General features: G+C 51.7%; 2 protein-coding genes across 3 annotated transcripts in view; one reads left to right on the top strand and one right to left on the bottom strand.

Annotated features, from left to right (window-relative positions):
* Positions 1-18,665, top strand: part of LOC119206994 (uncharacterized) — a gene marked incomplete at its 5' end in the record, with an annotated part of 242,444 nt that overhangs the window by 196,490 nt on the left and 27,289 nt on the right. The gene's annotated exons all lie outside the window — the stretch shown is intronic.
* On the bottom strand, positions 216-18,551 carry tep1 (telomerase-associated protein 1). 2 transcript variants are annotated; one of them, XM_062557724.1, is made up of 55 exons: positions 18,317-18,551; positions 17,240-17,742; positions 16,930-17,133; positions 16,646-16,795; positions 15,906-16,070; positions 15,688-15,825; positions 15,497-15,568; positions 14,564-14,688; positions 14,271-14,428; positions 14,036-14,145; positions 13,814-13,892; positions 13,341-13,654; positions 13,090-13,236; positions 12,894-12,965; positions 12,651-12,772; positions 12,409-12,474; positions 11,866-12,009; positions 11,481-11,772; positions 11,275-11,396; positions 11,045-11,158; positions 10,760-10,877; positions 9,956-10,141; positions 9,605-9,780; positions 9,362-9,503; positions 9,036-9,215; positions 8,858-8,950; positions 8,620-8,755; positions 8,366-8,525; positions 8,139-8,272; positions 7,962-8,050; positions 7,746-7,860; positions 7,631-7,657; positions 7,316-7,529; positions 7,113-7,233; positions 6,715-6,839; positions 6,530-6,629; positions 6,263-6,418; positions 5,709-5,936; positions 5,562-5,618; positions 5,326-5,461; positions 4,828-5,082; positions 4,574-4,725; positions 3,597-3,704; positions 3,409-3,513; positions 3,177-3,306; positions 3,000-3,085; positions 2,759-2,882; positions 2,509-2,639; positions 2,273-2,394; positions 2,022-2,165; positions 1,788-1,887; positions 1,514-1,673; positions 1,313-1,392; positions 807-911; positions 216-636 (listed from the first exon to the last, which is right to left on the bottom strand). In XM_062557724.1, the coding sequence occupies exons 2-55, from the start codon at positions 17,738-17,740 to the stop codon at positions 517-519; spliced, it is 7,710 nt and encodes a 2,569-aa protein (XP_062413708.1). In that variant the 5' UTR covers positions 17,741-17,742; positions 18,317-18,551; the 3' UTR covers positions 216-516. The 2 variants fall into 2 exon arrangements, with proteins under 2 accessions (XP_062413708.1, XP_062413709.1); XM_062557725.1 differs by having other exon boundaries at positions 16,930-17,130.

Below are 18,665 nucleotides of genomic sequence, written 5' to 3'. Positions count from 1 at the left end.
ATTTGCTTAAATTAAATGGTTAAAATATGTTTTGGTTGGTTACCCTTAAATTGCTTACTAAAAAAATTAAATCTAACAAATTAAAGTATCAAATTGTTAATACAATACCTATATAATATATCCCTTCAAAATGTAAAATTCTAAACATGTAAAGAAAATATAAATAAATATCCATGAATTAGTCCTGAAAAAAAAGACATCAAAACAAAGTTCAGATTTGAACAATATATTTATTATCAAATTAAATATAATTTATAATTCCCTCATTTACCATCCAAAGAAAAAACATGACTTAAATTAATAGTATTCATATATAAAACTCAAGTTTCAAGTTTTCTTGCCATATAAATATAAGGCACATGTAAACATATTATTGTAACTATTACATAGTTTTTACTTTAAATTTTCAAACAAATTTACTTCACTTTTACATTCAGTGAGAGAAGCAAGCAAAGAATCAAATCAATTACTGTAGTGTTTCAGCTTTTTTTTTTTAAACCTAAGAATACCTAAGAATTATTCTTTCCAGGAGAGAAAGTAGATCTTCCCCTGCCCGTCACCACAAACCAGTTCAGTGGGGTTAACGGGGTTCACCTCCAAATGCAAAACAGGACCTCCACACGCAAACATACCGACCTGGAAGCAGAAGAGGAGAAAGAGAGAGCGGACAGAACGCAAAATGAGACCCTGCCGAGGAAAACGTTTAAAAATTTAATTCGCTTCCTTCCCCCAAAGCTTGACGAGGCGAGCGGGATCCCTGGTGGAGCTGGTTAGCTTAGCACGAAACGCCACAGTGGGACTCTTACCTGCTTCTTGGTGTTTCTGTCCCACAGCTTCACCGTCCCGTCGTGGGAGGCGGAGACGATGAGCCGCTCTGTGAGTTTCAGCACACTGATCCGGTCGCTGTGAGCCTGGAGACAAAACATCATCTTCATCATCATCATCGTCATCATCATCAAAAACAGCTCTGAGCTATTTCTGATGTTTTGCCAAAACGCAGAGCACCAGCTTTAAATTAAAGAATGTTTACAGTTTAAAGTTGTGTTAAATCAAGATTAATCACAATTCTGACAAATCAACAAATTATTTATTTATTGAAAAATGCCATATTTGGTGGTTGCAAATTCTTAAATGTAAGGATGTGAGGCGGGTCTTTATTTGTCTTTCATTTTAAGTTAAAATCTTTTGGGTTTTTGAGCGTTTTTCTGACTTTTTATCATTTTAATCAACGATCAAACAAGTTGCATCGATACGTCTAAAGTGTATAAAAATGTCTCGTGTTGTTGTGTTTTCAGAGTCTCTCGTCTCTTACGGGTTTTCTGCTCCAGGTGCAAACATCTGGAGGGTCGTTGAACCACATGTTGCCATTGGCGTCTCCCCACACGACAAACTCTGAAAGAGCGCACAACACGTCGGGTCGCCACACAATAAACACAACGCACGTAGAAAAGCTGCCCCCTGCAGGAGCCAAAGCATGTTGGCGAGTGGCTGTAGGAAAAACAGATGTTTGTACCTTTGTCCAAAGATCCAGCTGTTGGCGGACTCCCTTTTTCCTTCTCCTTCTCCTCCTCCTCTTCCGCCTCCTCCTTCTCCTCCTCTGCCTCCTCCTTGTCAATCTCTAGGTTAATTGAGCCGAAAGCTGATTGGAAACCAATTTTAGGGCCCATAGCAAACTGAGGAAGAAGAGGACAGTCGACATTTAATTAAATATGTGGTAATCTAAACTGCAGGTTCCCATAAACAGTTTTTCTTTGTAAAGGTTTAGAGACAAATTTGGCAAAACTCACGATGAAACCAATTCTGAGATTTCCTTCAGCGTGGCCCAGCAGCCACAGGCTGTTCTCGCTGTTATGCGTCATCCCCAAAACGCGGCAGTTCTGATCCCAGCTGCGTTGCGAGGAAAATACACAAAATGGCTTTCAGGTTGGTTTCATCGTTCGGGGTTTGAACAATAAAAAAAATAAAAAAACTTTGCGAGTGTTAAAGATGGTTTTAGCAGACAACACACAATGTCGTTTTACCTCAAGACGCTGTAATTCCCGTATGAGGCGGAGTCCTTTGTGACGTCGAATATGGTCCCGGTGTCCGACACCCCCATCAGGACGGAGCAGTAGTCGAGGAGGACCACCGGCGACTCCACCGAGTACGTGGTCACCTTCACCAGGCTGCGGGCGGAGGGAACCCGGGTCGTTTTATTTGGTCTTCACTGGAAGTTAAAAGTCATTAAAAAAAAAACGCAGAAAGCCCCGGCGCCTCTTTGGCGTCCGTTTACCTCGCGAGGTGGCGTTGTTGATTCCACGCCACCTTCCACACGTCCACGGCGAGCTCCTCGTAGCTGACGGCGAAGCGCTCGTCGGGCATGGAGCAGACGGCTGTGAGGGTGCCGCCCGATGCCTGGGGGAGGGGGGGGGAGAGCGGAAACACAACAGCGCGATGAGACACAGCCATTGAAAACACACACACACGCACGCACACACACACACACACACACGCACACACACGCTTCACCTGCTTCTGGCCGACCGGAGCGCCGTGCCGCCACACCTCCAGCAACCCGGATTCGTAACCCGCGAGGAGCCAATTGCCTCCCCGAGAGAAGCACAGAGCGGCGACCGGTCCTCTCAGGCTGGGGGGCCTCTCTGAGGGGGAAACAGGAGACGCAGGCGAAACCCCCCGCCCCCCGGTGGTTTAGTCCTCACGAAAAAAAAAACATAAACGCCGTGTGTGTGTGTGTGTATGTGTGTGTGTGTGCACGGACCTGTCGTGCGCGTCCAGCGCCGCAGCGAGCGGTCTTGGGAAACCGAGAGGAACTCCGGGAGTCCTTCCTTGAGGACGACTCCACACACGGCGCTGTGACCCTGCAAGGTGCCGAAGTGCTCCACCTGCGGGCGGTGTTATTCTATTAGGGACCCTGCAGTCGTGACTATTTGTATCTAATGAGAGAATCGTGCGCATTATAATAACAAAGACTTTACTACTGATACTAAAATGGATTTGACCTGTAGTGGTTTCCAGAGCTGCACGCTGCCGTCCTCAGAAGCTGTGAGAACAGTCATCTCCTCCGGGTTGACTTTTTTGCTCTGGTCTTAAAACCCCCCCCCCCAAAAAACCAAAATGAAGTGATGACCGGCTGATATGAGGCAGAGAGCGTTGAGCGTGGCGCTTTGGGGGCCTACCTGCGTCCGGCAGGAGCGAGCAGTGGTGGATACTTTTCTTGTGGGCGGCGATGTGGCAGATCTCCACGTTGGTTTCCCAGTTCCAAACGTGGAGCGTTCCCTCGGCGCCGCCGGCCATCACGTAGCGGCCCTGCACGCGGGAGGAAAAAAAACGCCAACGGGTCAGCGGGGAAACCCCACGGAAACGTAGTGTCTCCAATGGACTCCAATGGAATGCGGGACATTCGCTCACCAGGCAGCAGATGGACGCGAGAGGGTTCCTCAGGTTTATTTCTCCCAGGCAGCGGCCGGCCGACAGGTCCCACGAACGAAGGCCCCCGTCGCTCGACGAGCTGATCTGTGACCAAAGAGACACACGTTGGCGTGAACTCTGCGGCGCCGTGGACATGGCGGCGCGCTCCGGGTGGTGAAGGATTTTACCACACAGTCTGCGGTCCAAACGCAGCCGGTGATCCAGTCCTTGTGGCAGTGAAGGAGCGACTTGGAGAGGACTGCGGGGGACGAACCGACGTCCCACAGCAGCAGGGCCTGGAGCACAAAGACACAGCGTCAGCACGCGGCGGCTCCTCTGCGATGAGGCTTCTTTCTCACAAGTACCAGACTTTGTACGCAACATTGTAGCCACAAGTACCAGACTTTGTACGCAACATTGTAGCGACAAGTATCAGACCTTGCACGCAACATTGTAGCCACAAGTACCAGACCTTGCACGCAACATTGTAGCCACAAGTACCAGACTTTATACGCAACATTGTAGCCACAAGTACCAGACCTTGTACGCAACATTGGAGCCACAAGTATCAGACCTTGTACGCAACATTGGAGCCACAAGTATCAGACCTTGTACGCAACATTGGAGCCACAAGTATCAGACCTTGTACGCAACATTGTAGCCACAAGTACCAGACCTTGTACGCAACATTGGAGCCACAAGTATCAGACCTTGTACTCAACATTGGAGCCACAAGTATCAGACCTTGTACGCAACATTGTAGCCACAAGTATCAGACCTTGTACGCAACATTGGAGCCACAAGTATCAGACCTTGTACGCAACATTGTAGCCACAAGTATCAGACCTTGTAGGCAACATTGTAGCCACAAGTATCAGACCTTGTAGGCAACATTGTAGCCACAAGTATCAGACCTTGTAGGCAACATTGTAGCCACAAGTATCAGACCTTGTAGGCAACATTGTAGCCACAAGTATCAGACCTTGTAGGCAACATTGTAGCCACAAGTATCAGACCTTGTACACAACATTGTAGCCACAAGTATCAGACCCTGTACGCAACATTGTAGCTTCTTAACTCGGTCGAATGCATTCACGCTTACTCCAGTGTCCATTTGTGACATTGTCTCATCGAGGCATTGTTTCCTACAAAACTCTACTTTCACCTTGTCCTTTCCACCGGAGAGCAGCTGTCCGCCGTCGGGGCTGAAGGCCAGACAGGTGACCGCCCCGCTGTGGCCGCTCAGGAGCGCGTGAGGCCGGAGCGAGGGGTCGAGGGCCAGATCGCTCAACGACCACAGAGCGACAGAGCACTCGTCTGAGTCAAAGGGGCAGCGCAGAAGGGGAGGCGAGCGCTTATGAGGAGACAGATTCAATGCCAAAAAAAACAAACAAAAAAAAGGACGTTAGGGACGCTCACCTGAAGCCGTGGCCAGGTACGTGGAGTTTTGAGCCATCGCCTGGACGGCGCCTGGCTGCACGTTGAACATCCCCCACATTTCCAGACCTCCCAGCAGCCCCGTGTCCCCGCCCTCTCGCCTCCAGACCCTCACGCGCTTGTCGCTTCCCGCGGACAACAGCAGCCGGGGTTGGCTCTGCTCTCTGGCGCCCGGAGCGACCCACAGCAGGCTCAGGATGGACACATCCAGGCCGCCCGAGTCCCACATCTTCCTCCCTAAGAGGACGATGCAAAACATTATTACCTGCTTGTTGTTTTTCAAAAAAACAGTATCTTCATTTATCCAGAAAAAGAATTCAGCTTAATCTCAATATTGGCTTTTTTCAGCCTGTGAAGTTTTGGTCCTGATGAAAAGTTCATGTTTAATATTTTTATAGTTGAATATCCACATATCACATTGGTGTCCTCCGGTGATTCAATCTGAATTCTTACTATTATTTTCCCGGCACATGAACACACCTGAGTCGAGACTGAAGAGCTTGATGCCGTCGCCGTGGTACCCGACAGCGGCGCAGTCTCCGTTAACAGCGACGCACAGAGCGGCCGGCTCAGACGCTACCGACTTCGGCTTCTTCAGAGGAGGCTCCGGCTCGCACTGACAAACCAAATCAGACCAAACCAATTTTTTTTGCCATCCACCAAAACGGCAGCCATTGCTTTTTAATTCCCCCACACAAGACGAACAAGGCGCTCACCTCGTCACTTTTTAACGCCGTGACCGAACGTCCGAGTCCTCCTGACCACAGCTGGAGCTGTTTCACACCGGGAACAAACACACACAGGGAAGGTTTCAACAACGTCCTCTCAGCGGAAAAATAAGCACAGAGCAGTGATTCCCCCACCAGGCGATCGGCGCCGGCGCTGAGCAGCGTGCGTCCTCCGTCCAGGAAGGCGAGGGCCTGGGCGGCGCCGCGGTGAGCCTGGAAACACCCCACGCAGGTGGCGCTGGGCACCGACCACACCCGGACCTCCCCGCAGATGGAGCCGGAGCACAGCGTGGAGGAGGAGGAGGAGGAGGAGGAGGGGGAGAAGCAGAGGCTGCGCACGGAGCGCCGGTGACCCGCCAGGGACTGTGGGAGAAAAAAAAAAAAGATTAAAAACAAGAGTAGTCAACTCATACACATACATTACATATGGTTTGTTATAAAATTACGTCAGTAGATAAAAATCCCTCTTTGGAATTTTGAAGATTTTTTATGTCAGTTGAGTCGTTATAATGTTGTACATTTCTATCTAGAGCCACTTAAGGTTTTAAACAACTTTCTCACATTTCCAATGTAGCTCACCTATAAAATACGTTACAATGTGGTTTATAAATCATCTTTTCAAGAATATTGCATCACATTTGAGCATTAAACCTCTTAAAACCCCCCTCATCCCCATCTTTACAACTCACAGCAAGGGTTGTATTCTGGAGCCAGTTCCACACGATCACGTTCCCATTCCAGCAACCGGCAGCCAGCAGGTGACCCTCCGGGTCAAAGGTCACACAGTTCAAAGGGCTGGAGCTGGGCAGGGACGCCACCTCGTGGCCTTTAGTAGAGGACCAAACCTGTAAAAAGCACAAAAAGCAGCATCCTGTAGATGGAGAGCCTAAAAAGGTAGATGTGTGGTTCTATTAAATGTGTTTTGGCTTTTAACTGGAACACAGAGAGAAGCTAACTTTTAGCATGAAGTCCAGAGACACCGTCACCAGGTGCTTCTTGTCCGCGGTGAGGTCACTTCCTGTTATCACATTAGCGTGTCCCTGGATGAGAGCGGTCCTGCGAGGACGAGGAGCACGAGTTTGTTCAAACAAAGTCAGTAGCTTCATGGAACTTCATGAGAGGGCTCGAAGAGCCTTCTCACCGGCAGCCATTGGCGACGTCCCAGATCTCTATCCGTCCATCGAAGGAGGTGGTGGCGAGACGTCCGTCCTTCAAGAAGACGCAGCTCGAGACGCCGTCACAGCTGCTCACCAGCGATTTCACTTCCTGTTCATACCAGTTCATCTTAGACATTTTAACTTCTGCAGAAACGTCAAATATCAAACCTTGAATCACAGGTAGTGAAACCGAATTTAAACCAGACAGATTTAAAAAAATCCAAAATAAGTAGCAAGAAATCTGATGACTAAAATAAACGGATTTTACAGTAACTCACTGTAAAAAAATAAATATTTTAAGTGCATGTGAATGTGAACTGAAAATGAATAACGTGCAAAGAGAAACCACAAATGTACGAGGCGATGAAAGACTTGTTCTTACGTGTCCGGTTCGGGTGTCGATGAAGTGCAGCGTCCCGCGTCCGGTGCCGACCACGGCGAGCTCTCCCCCCGAGCTCCCGACCACGCAGGTCGGCACCGAGGAGAACGTCGACACGAGCTCACTGCGACGGAAACACGTCCAAATGTGAAACCAAACATCAAAAAATCAATTAAAAAAAAGAGACAAACTAAAGACCCTCTTACTTGGTTTCCTGGAGAACGGCGCCGCCGTCGTTGTTCAGCCACTCGACGACCCGCGCCCCCCCGCCGCCCGCCAGGCCTCGCGCCCAGGCGTGAGCCGCGGTCTCCGGGGGCTCGTTGAGGGCCTGCTGAAGGAACAGAGCCGGCCACGAGGAGAGGAGGGCGCCGTGCCGCCGCAGGAAGCTCCGGCAGTCGTCCAGGCGACCCCGAGAGCCGACTGAGAGCACAGAGAGAGAAACGAGTGTCCTGAGGAGCAAATGGAGACATTTTAAAAAAGCACCGGGAGAGGAGTGTGTGTGTGTGTCCCTGGGCGCTTACGCGAGGGTGCAGACGTGTCCTCGTGGTCTACGGGAGAGGCAGAAGAACACAGACGTGAGCAAACGTGGCCTCATTGGCGATTCCATGCGACACAAGGGACGAAACGCACGCTCACCGCACAGGCCGTAGGCCTCCCTGAGCTGCTGCAGGAGCCCGTGGCGCACGTTAGCATACAGGAAGTAGTAGCTGGACAGCAGAGAACGGAGCGCCTCCAGCTCGCCGCTTTGATTCTGACCAAAAAACAAATAAAAAATAAAAAAGGCAGTTGGAATGCAGCAGTATTTAGAGAGGCTCGATCTGCTGCTCACGTCGCAGAGTGAGTACGACTCACCAGGTGGGCAGGCAGCTGCATGACGGCGTTGGCCTCGCAGAGGAGGAAGGTACCCGCGCCCTGCGGGTCGGCCGACGCCCACAGGTGAGCTGCGGAAAGGAGACGGTGAAGGTGAAGCTGATCGACAGGCCCGGAGCGACTGGCTGCAAAAAACCCCGGCACCGCGCTGCACTTCACCTGCCAGCACCAGGTGAGCTCTGGTCCGGTCGCTCTCCGTTGGGAGGAGGAAGTCCTCGAAGGCCCCCCTCACCTCCGGATGGGTCAGGGCCAGCAGGTCGTCGGCGCCGCGGCACTGGGGCGCACCGATCAGGCTGCGGAGGAGAAATCGACAGGTTATCAACCGGCGCCCGCCGTTGCTCGCCGGCCCTCCCTCCCTCGCCAAAAGCACGCGATCGGCGTTCAACCTTCGCAGGCCCTGCGCTATGCGGGCGAAGGTGGCCATGGGCGTCCGTCCCTCGGGCTCCCTGGACAGACGCAGCGCGTCCCGCCACGCCGACCGCCCCTCCCGCGAGGACAGGCCGCCGCACGCGTTCAGCACGGCGTACAGGTCTCCCTCCCTCAGCCCTGCCGATGGAACAGAGGAACGCGCTACAGCGTTAGAGGCCCGGGTTCACCTCGTTATAGAAATATATGAAACCATTTCGAAGCGGCGCCGTACCGGTGGCGCTGACGGTGAGGGCGGCGAGCGCCCAGCGGAGCCCCCGCTCGCCTCTGAACCGCGTGCACAGTCGCTCCAGGCTGCGACGCACCAGCTGGCTCAGAGACTGAGGTAAGCTCTGCAGGCTCTCCTTCAACTGAGGGCACGGAGAAACGGGGGCCATTAACACCCAGGTTTTTTTTGGGGGGGGGGGGGGGGGAGGGGGGGGGACAACAACGTCAAAAAAGCGCGTTCAGACCTTGTCAAAGGAGGCAAAGCTCCTCAGGTCTTCGCAGGCCAGGTGCAGGTAGAGAGGACTCACGGCTCCCTTCTTCATCACCAGCGTCTGGAGCTGCACGAGGCACACGTTTGGGTTAAGACAGGCGGCGGATGGATGGAGCGTGGGGCGGGGGGGGGGGGGGGAACGAAGGAGAAACCTGGTTGTTGAAGGCAGAGTCGCTGAGTTTCTTCCCGAAGGAGTCCAGTGCCTCCCGCACAATGTCCTTGCGGTCCTGCGTGGTGAGCGGCGCCAGCGAGAACAGGACGGCGCCCCTTTTCTCGCCCAGCGGTTTCAACAGAGGAGCTTTGCTTGTGATGCTCAACACCAAACAAACTCCCTGACCAGAACCACAAAAAAAACAAGAGAATCTGAGTCCGACTGGAGCATGCAAACCCCTAAAATCGGCGTGTAAACTGTAAATCATGTACTTTAACAGAAATAGGTCAGATCAGGATGAAGAAACGTGACTCGCATGTAACCGACCTGCGGAAGCTGCTGCGGTATCCAATCAGAGTTGAGCTGACCTCTGGCATCTTGGAGGAGATCCACTCCATCGACGAGCAGCACCACAGGTTCTTCCTTCTTCACGTCACTCAAGTTGGAGTGAAATTCTGACACCAGATCCCTGCAAGTAGAAAGCAGTCAAAAAGGAAGGAGAAACGCTGAATTGTCGACGTGACGCGAGTTGTTTTTTTCCCCCCGAAGGATATTTGAAAATCCCGCTACTTGTAAGAATGGGGAAGAGGCGGCGACTCCCCCGCGTCGCTCATCCTCCGCAAGCGCCGCACGAGGAATCGCAGCAGGTTCTCCACGGAGCGAGCCGATTGGCTGGCGGCTGCAGAGTAGGCGACGACGTCACAGGCGAGGTTGGACCTGGTCCTGAGGCTGTCTGCTAGAGCGGCCTGAGTGGAGAGAGAGAGAGAATCAAGTAGAGGATCCGCAACTTTTTACAGTCCTGCATTACAGGTTTTTCAATTAAATGCTTATTCTTTAAAAAAAAAAAAAAACAATAAGATGACGGCAATATACATTTTATAGAACGAGCAGGTGATTAATGAATCCACTCTGAAGGTTTACCATGAACATGGTTTTTCCCTCCCCGGCTCCGCCCTCCACCACCATCAGCCCCCCTTTGCTCCGGGCCTGCTCCGCCGCCCCCGCGGCCGCGGACAGCAGCTTCGCCCGGCCGGAGAACTGCCTCCGCAGCGCCTCCTGGTGGACCTCCTGCTCCGTGGCGTCGGACGCCGCCTCGTCCTCCTCCTCCTGCGACGCGGGCAATAAGGAGGCGTTTCATTTCGTTTCATTTCGTCCAAACCGAAAAACGAGATTACTTTTTTTATTTACTTTTTTTCTTTAGTAGTTTAACGGTGCAAAAAAAGCAAATGAGAACATTTACTCAAATAGGAAATGTTTTGAGGCATTTAATGGTATTTAAAATACCAAATATATAGTCCAGTTTAAAAAAGATGCATTGTAAGCATAGATTATATCCAAAGTAGCTTCACCTCAAACAACTACAACATTTAACTACATCTTTATTGATTTTAAACATTAATAATGAGCTAATAAATACAATAAAACAGTGACAGGAATATTTTAGCATAACAAATGAGTAATTTAAGTATTTTTTGTGGGCCATACTTTTATACATTTTAGTAAAAACCAAAAGTACTTAAAATACCAATGGCTTCACATAGCTAAGTGTGGTTAATGAGTTTATTATTATTTCATTTTGAGTACTAGTTTTCGTTGTTTGCGTCTTTAGCCATTATAAATTCCATTTATTTAAAAGAAAGTGTTGTTATCTCAACGATGCATCGCCATAAAACATTGAAAAAATTTGGGTAAGAAAGAGTTTGTAAATGATGCAAAATGACTGACTTCCACAAACAGCTTTTCTACGGCCGCCCACAGGTCTTCCAGCACAGCGTCGCCAAAGGCGTCCAGATGTTTCAGATACGGTTTCCCCTCCACGACGCCGCTCCACTCACAACGGTAACTGACGGGATTTGTTTCAGAATAAAATATATTATACAAATATCCAATATACAATATTCCAAATGTTCCAATACACGTTGTAATTGAATGCCACTTTCAGAATAAAAGCCTTGAATGAGAACAACCGACACAAAGGTGTCGCGAACTAGTGTGACAGAGATGACTCACTTTTCAGTGACCTTGACTCCACTCGCCCGGATCCTTTCCTTCAGAGACGCCATTTTAGACTCCGCCTCCTTCGACTCAGGGACAAAGTCAGACTTCCAAGCCACCGGAACGGAGCTGAGAAAACAAAAGGAAAAAAAAAGAAATCTACAAAAGAACTCATTTGTTCAAACTCCGGCAGAACAAAGTGACGGATCAGACGAGCGGTGACGTGCGAGCGCCGGTTCGGTTACCTGGCGACGCTCGGATCTCTGAAGTAGCAGAACATCCGCTGCGGCGCCGCGTCGGGGTGAAGAGCCTGGAACTGACGGATCTCCATCTCCGTGACGGAGAGGCCCGCCGGCGCCGACGCCAGCTGCCCGCCGAGAAATGAAACCGTCACTCATCTTAACAACCCTTGTTGGTCCGATTCGCTCGTCGCCGTGACGACGGGCCTCACCCAGCGGTGCCGCGGCAGCTCGGGGAGGAGCGGGCGGGGGGGCACCAGGCCGTACCTCTCCCCCAGGATTCCCACCAGCATCTGGCTGCGACACACCTCCGTCAGGCACAGCTCGGCGGCCCGCCCCGACTCCTCCTCCGTCAGGCCCCAACGCAGCTCCACCTCCTGCAGGTGGAGGCAGCGCGAGGCGGCGCGGCGCCGCAGCTCCGGGAACACGCCGCGCACCAGGACGTCGCGCTCGGCGTGCATGTCCCGGAAGGTGGAGGAGACGAACACTCGCACGCAGCGCCACCTGAGGACGGAGGGGAGGAGCCGTTGAGCGAGGGAGGGAGGGAGGGAGGGAGGGAGGAGGGAGGAGGCGTGGAGCAGAGTAACAAAAGGCGACCTCAGTTTGGGGCTGGCTGGCATCGGGACGACGGCGTTCGCGGCCTCGGGCCCCCGGGCGCCTTCGGGCGGCGGGATGTTGTAGACCTTGTCTAAATGTTCCACGTGGTCCAGCAGCCTGGAGGATCCGCGCTCGGCCACAAACCTGCTCAAAGACGAGCGTTAAACACTGCGCGGGGGGGGGGGGGGGGACACGTGAAGCTAAGCTTGGCATAAAGACAGAAGATCCACCAACCAGAACGTGCAAAGCTCAATGATCAACATGTCATCTTCTCTGTTTAATATACACAATAATCAGAGTATATAAAAGGTCTATTTTTTGGCAAACACCTGTCATTTTTCCATTTAATTATTTATAATGAATCCTTTAGAGGTGCTCGTATCACAGGAACACGTGACACTGGTCTGAGCCTACGATATTTAACAGAAATGGGAGGGATCATGTCATGAAGGTTCCTGCCATTATAATAATATATCATAACCAGAAAGCTTTACAACACATCTTTTTTTTTTTTTTTATCCAATGAGGGAGCAGCGGCTTTACCTCAGTATTTGGTCACTGAAGCCGTACAGCTTCACGCAGTTCCTGTCATCCACCAGCTCTGACTCTCTGTAAATAAACAGAAACAACAACAGATTCATCCGAGTGAGTGACAGGAAACATAAACCCGCTGAATCTTGTTGTTGTTGCTGCTGAGAATGTCTGTATTTTTCTTCATTTTTTCCAAAACAAGCAGACGAAAAATAACCCGTCTCTGCTGAGCTGAGTTTCTCAAACAGCGTTACCCGTCTTGCGTGTAGATTTGCACCACGAGGGCTTTGTTGTTTACGTCCCTCCTGTAAGTTTCGATGGCCCACTGGAGTCTGAGACACGTCCACTGGTCGGTCAGGACGATGATGTTGTCCACCTGAGATGCAAATCCCAGAATATCACACCTGTTTTTGTAAATAGCTCGCGTTTGGATAAGGATCCCAAAGTCCTGTCTGTCGTGCTTCCATTTGCAGAACGCGTTACAGGAAAACACCGACCTGGTTGGACCTGCTGAGCATCGTGGTGATGCAATGGCAGCGCCTCTCTTCATACGGCATTTCGGAAAAGGCCTGCGTGAGAGAGGTTTCATTCATGAAAGCAAGAGGAGGCTGCATCCGTTAGTTCAAACGAATGCAGGTTGTGTTAAAGTTAAATCAAGCGGGATCCACACAGAGAAAAGAGCCCCCCCCCGACCTTCATCCGCTTCACCAGGCTTCTGACATTGTCCAGAAGGACGTCGGACTCCAGCTCGACTTCCTCACTGTTCTTCCAGCTGTACAAGCAGAGGCGGCAGTCCTCCGCGCTGCTGGCAATCATCAGCGACAGCAAAGCCGCCGCCTCCTTCGCACAGGTGGGCGGAGGAGACGGCGATTAGACAAAGAATAGAGAAAAAAAAAGGCAGCACAGTTGAGATATTTAAACGCAGTAAGTAAAAAGGCCCTCACGCAGACAGAGGGGCTCTCATCTGGCTTCGTGCCGCTCTCTTCCTCTTCCTCGTCCTGGTCCTGGTCCTTCTGCCCGGGGTCCGGCGGGAGGCAGAAGTCCACTTTCGGACACGGGTTCCTGCCGTCCATGTCGCAGGCGAGCACGACCACGGTGCGCCCGGGCAGCGGCGGCACGTTGTAGCGGCAGGCGAGCTGCGCGGCCGCCTCCAGGGCGCCGCGGTAACGGTCCAGCAGGGCGGCGGTGAACTCTTGCTCGCTGCGTGCAGAGACACAGTCGACCCACGCAACGGGGGGCGCCTGCTTCGACGCCAAGGCTGGAGGACAGAGAGAGGAGAGGGGGGGGGGGGGGGGGGGGGCTGCATGATGTTGGTTCAGAGGCGCGCTCCATGAAGCTTGACTCCATGAAGCAGGAGTGGGCTGATGCCATCCTGCATTTTTTTGTCATAAACCAGCTTGTTGTGCGTGTGACTCACCCAAAGTGTTGAGCTCCATGATGACTTTGTAGGCAGCGAGGAATCTGGTGGGAAACTGACGGCTCTGAATGACCGCTTTCTGTAGACAACATCAACAAAAAAAAACACAACATTTAGCGAAAGGGACAATTCATAAAAAAAAAAAAGAGGAAACAAAATAAGTAGGACTCCAGTAAACTAATTGTATCCTATTCTTTACAAGAAGGATGAGGTAGATCTCACCTTGTTGGTCAGCCTGCTGAGGATCTTCTTGTGGTGAGCCTCACTGATGCCCCTGGTGATCATGTTCCTCAGGTTCCTCAGCATGGCCATGAATGGAAGAGACTTGTTGTCTGCACGCCAGAGAAAGCATTCACCGCCATGTTTTTAAATATTCCAACAACAACAACAACAACAACAAAAAAAGCTGCGTTGGATGCGGATCAGCTGGTGTGAACCCGGGGCACCGTGGGCGCACCTATGAGCTTCTCCCAGGTGGCGGCCTTGTTGCCCTCCAGGCTGAGCAGCCGCTCCCACGTCTCCGGCTCGCGGAGCTTCATCCGCTGCCCGGCTCGCTCCCGCTCCCACGAGCCCTTCATCCCGCTGCGGGTGAACGCCTTCGGGTCGGCGGGATACCTGGGGCCGACACGGGCAACATCACACAAAGAAGAGAGAAGCGGGACCAGAGGAAAAGGGGGGGGGGGGTGAGGGGGGGGGGGGGGGTGAGGGGGGGGGGATGCAAAACCCCGGGGGGAGACGCTTGTTGCTTACTTCTTCCCCAGAATGGCCATCACATGTTCAGCAGGTTCTTTGATGTGAAACTTCTCGATCATCTTCTTTATACTGAACTCATTCTGCTTTTTATCCACCGGGGCTCTGCTGCCGTCTTCCTTCAACTGTGCACACAGACGCACACACACACACACACACACACACACACACAGACGCGCACACACACACACACACACACACACAGACACACACAGAGACACACACAGACGCACACAGACACACACAGAGACACACACAGACGCACACAGACGCGCACACAGACGCCCAGACGCACACCCACACACAGAGACGCACACAGACACATACAGACGCACACCCACGCACACAGACGCACACAGACACACACAGACGCACACAGACGCGCACACACACACACACAGACGCACACACAGACGCACACAGAGACACACACAGACGTACACAGACACACAAAGAGACACACACAGACGCACACAGACACACACAGAGACACACAGAGACACACACAGAGACACACACAGACGCACACAGACACACACAGAGACACACACAGACGCACACACAGACGCCCAGACGCACACCCACACACAGAGACGCACACAGACACACACAGACGCACACAGACACATACAGACGCACACCCACGCACACAGACGCACACAGACACACACAGACGCACACAGACACATACAGACGCACACCCACGCACACAGACGCACACAGACACACATAGACGCGCACAGAGACGCACACAGACGCGCACACAGACGCACACAGACGCACACAGACACGCACAGACACGCACACAGACGCACACAGACGCACACAGACGCACACAGACACAGTTAGCTCACCCAGCTGCACTACTTCCACACAGCGGGGAATGAATGTGCACTTAAAAGAAAAAAGGAAAAAAAATCACTGCTGACTTACAAACTTCTTCAGAATGGACTCGTCTGATCGGAGCAGGTTCGCCCACTTTTTCATCTGCTCGTCGCTCGGTTTCTGGAGAGAGTGCAGCAGGAAGTAGAATCCGAAAATGAGGTAGATTTAAAACGATCTTTTTTTAATTAATCACCAAGGCGTTAACGCCGTTATCGCGATGTTTAACTCGAGCCGGACACCTTGGACTTGGGCCGGTTGCGGTTGTGTTTGCAGCGGTGTTTGCGCGTGTTGTACTTGGCCAGCTGATACTCGTTGAACTGCTTGAACTTGTCGGCCATCGCCTTCTTCAAGCAGGACGGCAGGGAGCGGCTGAAGCACTGCAGACAAACGGAGACAACGGGGGTTGGGGGGGGGGGTCGTGACGGAACAGAAGCGTCGGCGCTCGCCCGAGACTCACCGCGCTGTAGATCCGGACGACCTCCAGCCAGTCCGAGGGCAGCTGGACGGCGGCGCAGAAGTATCGGCGCACGTGCGACTTGGCGGGCGGCAGGTTGGCGGCCAGGGCCAGCAGGAAGTTGGCTGTGATGCGGATGTTGAGCTCCTGTCGGGTGTAAACCGCCACCTGAGCGCCAGAAAAGAAGGAACGGCCGGTGAAATGATGCTAGGTGGTTTTCATGCTGAATGAGTACAGAACCTACTGGATTCCTTTTAACAAACTCTGTGGTAACAATTAGATGAGATCATAGGAAACATTACAGAACATGAGATATTATGCACACGTTAAAGGGAGAAAGAAACGCATTTTAAAAGGGCAATGACTTGATGTTGGCCCGCAACTATTGACCTAATTTAATAAAAAGGACATTGCTGACAGACAGAGGGAAAAGTCGATCGAACAAGTAGCTTTATAACGAAATGACAGGAAATTAAAATATAAAGTCTGTATATATAATTACTATTATAATTTTATTTTGTTCTCTCCGAAATTTAACAATCCAATTCATTTGTGAAATTGATTTCATTGGGTATGGTGTGGCATATTCCACTGCAGACGTCCATTCACAAATATCCAACAAAATAAGTTTAAACAAATTCTGGCTACAAAGCATTGCTCGACGTGTCTTGTCAGGGCTTAAAAACATCACCACAGAGCTCAGGTAAAAAGGTCCAGATTCACACACGGAGCCGCAAACTCACCTTGAGGAGAAACTGCGGGTCGCGGACACAAATGTCCTTGGCCAGGCGGATGACTTTGGTCCAAACGCTCCCCTCCGAGTCCCAGTCCTTCTGTCCCGGTGCTGTGCTCTTATTGACGAGGGAGCAGCACACCGCGTTCAGCAGCAGATACTATGAGGGGGGGGGGGGGGGGGGGGCAGAAAGACACTGAAGAGCGTGTTCTCATCTCAGAGGAGCTGTGGACGCTTTATGCAACACGGCAAAAGTATCTGGTTATCAGGAAGTGGAAAAACGTTTCCCTCAACCTTTTTATCTTGCAGCTTCTCCTCCATATTTTCATCTGCTCGGTCGACCTCAGCGAATTCCTCTTGTTTGATGAACGCAGTTTGATCGGGTTCCTTGTCGCCTGACTCCGCTTCCTGGGCGGGTAACACTGTCACTACCCGCACTTCATCCTCCACCTCCTCCTTCTCCTCCTCTGGCAAAATATCTTCTTCTTCGGAGTCCTGCTGATGGAGGAGATGTTGCAGTAAAGCACTTACGCCACCAACATCAAAACATCATGTTTAAAACGCGTCATTTCATAGTATGTGTACATAAAATAATTTCACTAACCACACTTGTTTCTTCACAAGAGCACTCCAACACGTTCGGGCCTCCGTCTCCTTCGCCGCGACTCCCCTGCTCCCCCCCCACGGCGCGGGGCAGCGGGGGACCGCCGGCCAGGGAGGTGAAGAGCTGAGGGTCATTTGGGAAGGATGCGGAGGAGGTGAGGGAGAAGGAGAAGCCGGGCGAACGGTCAGTCAGGAGCCTGTTCTCGGTGCTGAGGAGAGGAGAGGGGCGGGGGGGGCCCGGCGGCCGGCGGGCGAGGGACGCGGCGAGGAGGGAGGACGCGGTGGACGAGAGGCCGGAGGGTTGCAGGGAGGGCCGGGAGGAAGCCGTCGACGAACAGCTGAGGAGGGGCGAGCCGGGCCGAGGCGTCGACGCGGAGGTCCGGGCCAGGAGCTTATTTTCCAGACACGGGGGAGCGAGGCTGGACGACAAGCTTCTCCCCCACGCGACCCGCCGCTGGTCTCCTGGGGCCACGTCGGCCTTCTGCGGGGACAACGCCTTCATGGCTGCAGAGAAACACGGGAATCGGGAGTGTCAACGGCTGTCAGAAACACACAAAAGGCATAAAACATTGGGGCAAGCCGCTCGGCAGCATTCTTTTAGATGTTTGAACAGGCGTTGTGCGGCTGAAGGGTGGGTGCAGCTCAGTGAATGGGGTCCATAAAGAGTGGACAAAGTCTGGATATAATCAGCACAGAAAGGGAAATTTGACCCTGGTCAAATTCAATGAATACAAATTATAACAATAAGCATGAAGCAAAGATAACACTTTCTGAAATAGTAGAAAAAGAATCCTTGGCTGACATAAAATGTAATTGAATACTAAGAAGTGTGCAGACCAAGTTGATTAAACATCTAAATTATCAAAATGTCATGCTTGAACAACTATCTTAGATCAACAGATAGAATGAACAAAAATCCTCGAATGCATTGACAACACAGCCGCTGGACTCGGAAAGGAGGACATGGGAGACATTAGTCAACATTAGCCCAGATGTCTCATGGCTCCCTTTCGGGCGTTGCAATGACTCAAGAGTTTTCCTGGCCGTGAACGCCGAGGCCGGACCTAGGAAAACATACCGGAAATGAGGAAACCTTGTAAAAACTCCACGGACGGGGGCTTTGACTCGCATACAGAAAATGTCCTCCTGTGGGTGAGGTCTCCTGCCGGCGTGCCGAGGTGCTTGCATCTATAACCAAAGACCCCCGCAGCTCAGTGTAAGTTAGTTCCTGATTTACTGTAGACGATCTCGCCCGAGCAGCCGATGACGCCCCTGTGTTGAGGGCGCTGATTGGTCAGTATTCTGTGTACTTTTTTACCGTAACTACGCGTGTACCGGTGCACATGCTGAAAACGTAGAATTAATTCGAAATCATTGGAAGTATGGAAGTAAAACGGGATAATTATTAACTACAACACCCAAAACTA

The sequence above is a fragment of the Pungitius pungitius genome, chromosome 15 (assembly GCF_949316345.1).
Source record: "Pungitius pungitius chromosome 15, fPunPun2.1, whole genome shotgun sequence".
In the NCBI taxonomy this organism is placed as follows: Eukaryota; Metazoa; Chordata; class Actinopteri; order Perciformes; family Gasterosteidae; genus Pungitius; species Pungitius pungitius.
Note: the sequence above shows the minus strand (reverse complement) of the source record. Positions and strands in the feature narration are given on the sequence as shown.

Excerpts from the sequence above, each read along its gene's own strand:
- tep1 (XM_062557724.1), bottom strand. The coding sequence starts at position 17,740 with ATGAAGGCGTTGTCCCCGCAGAAGGCCGACGTGGCCCCAGGAGACCAG. Across the intron at positions 12,773-12,893 it reads TGCTCAGCAGGTCCAACCAG|GTGGACAACATCATCGTCCT; the intron begins GTCGGTGTTTTC and ends TTTGCATCTCAG. Across the intron at positions 637-806 it reads ACAGAAACACCAAGAAGCAG|GTCGGTATGTTTGCGTGTGG; the intron begins GTAAGAGTCCCA and ends TTCTGCTTCCAG.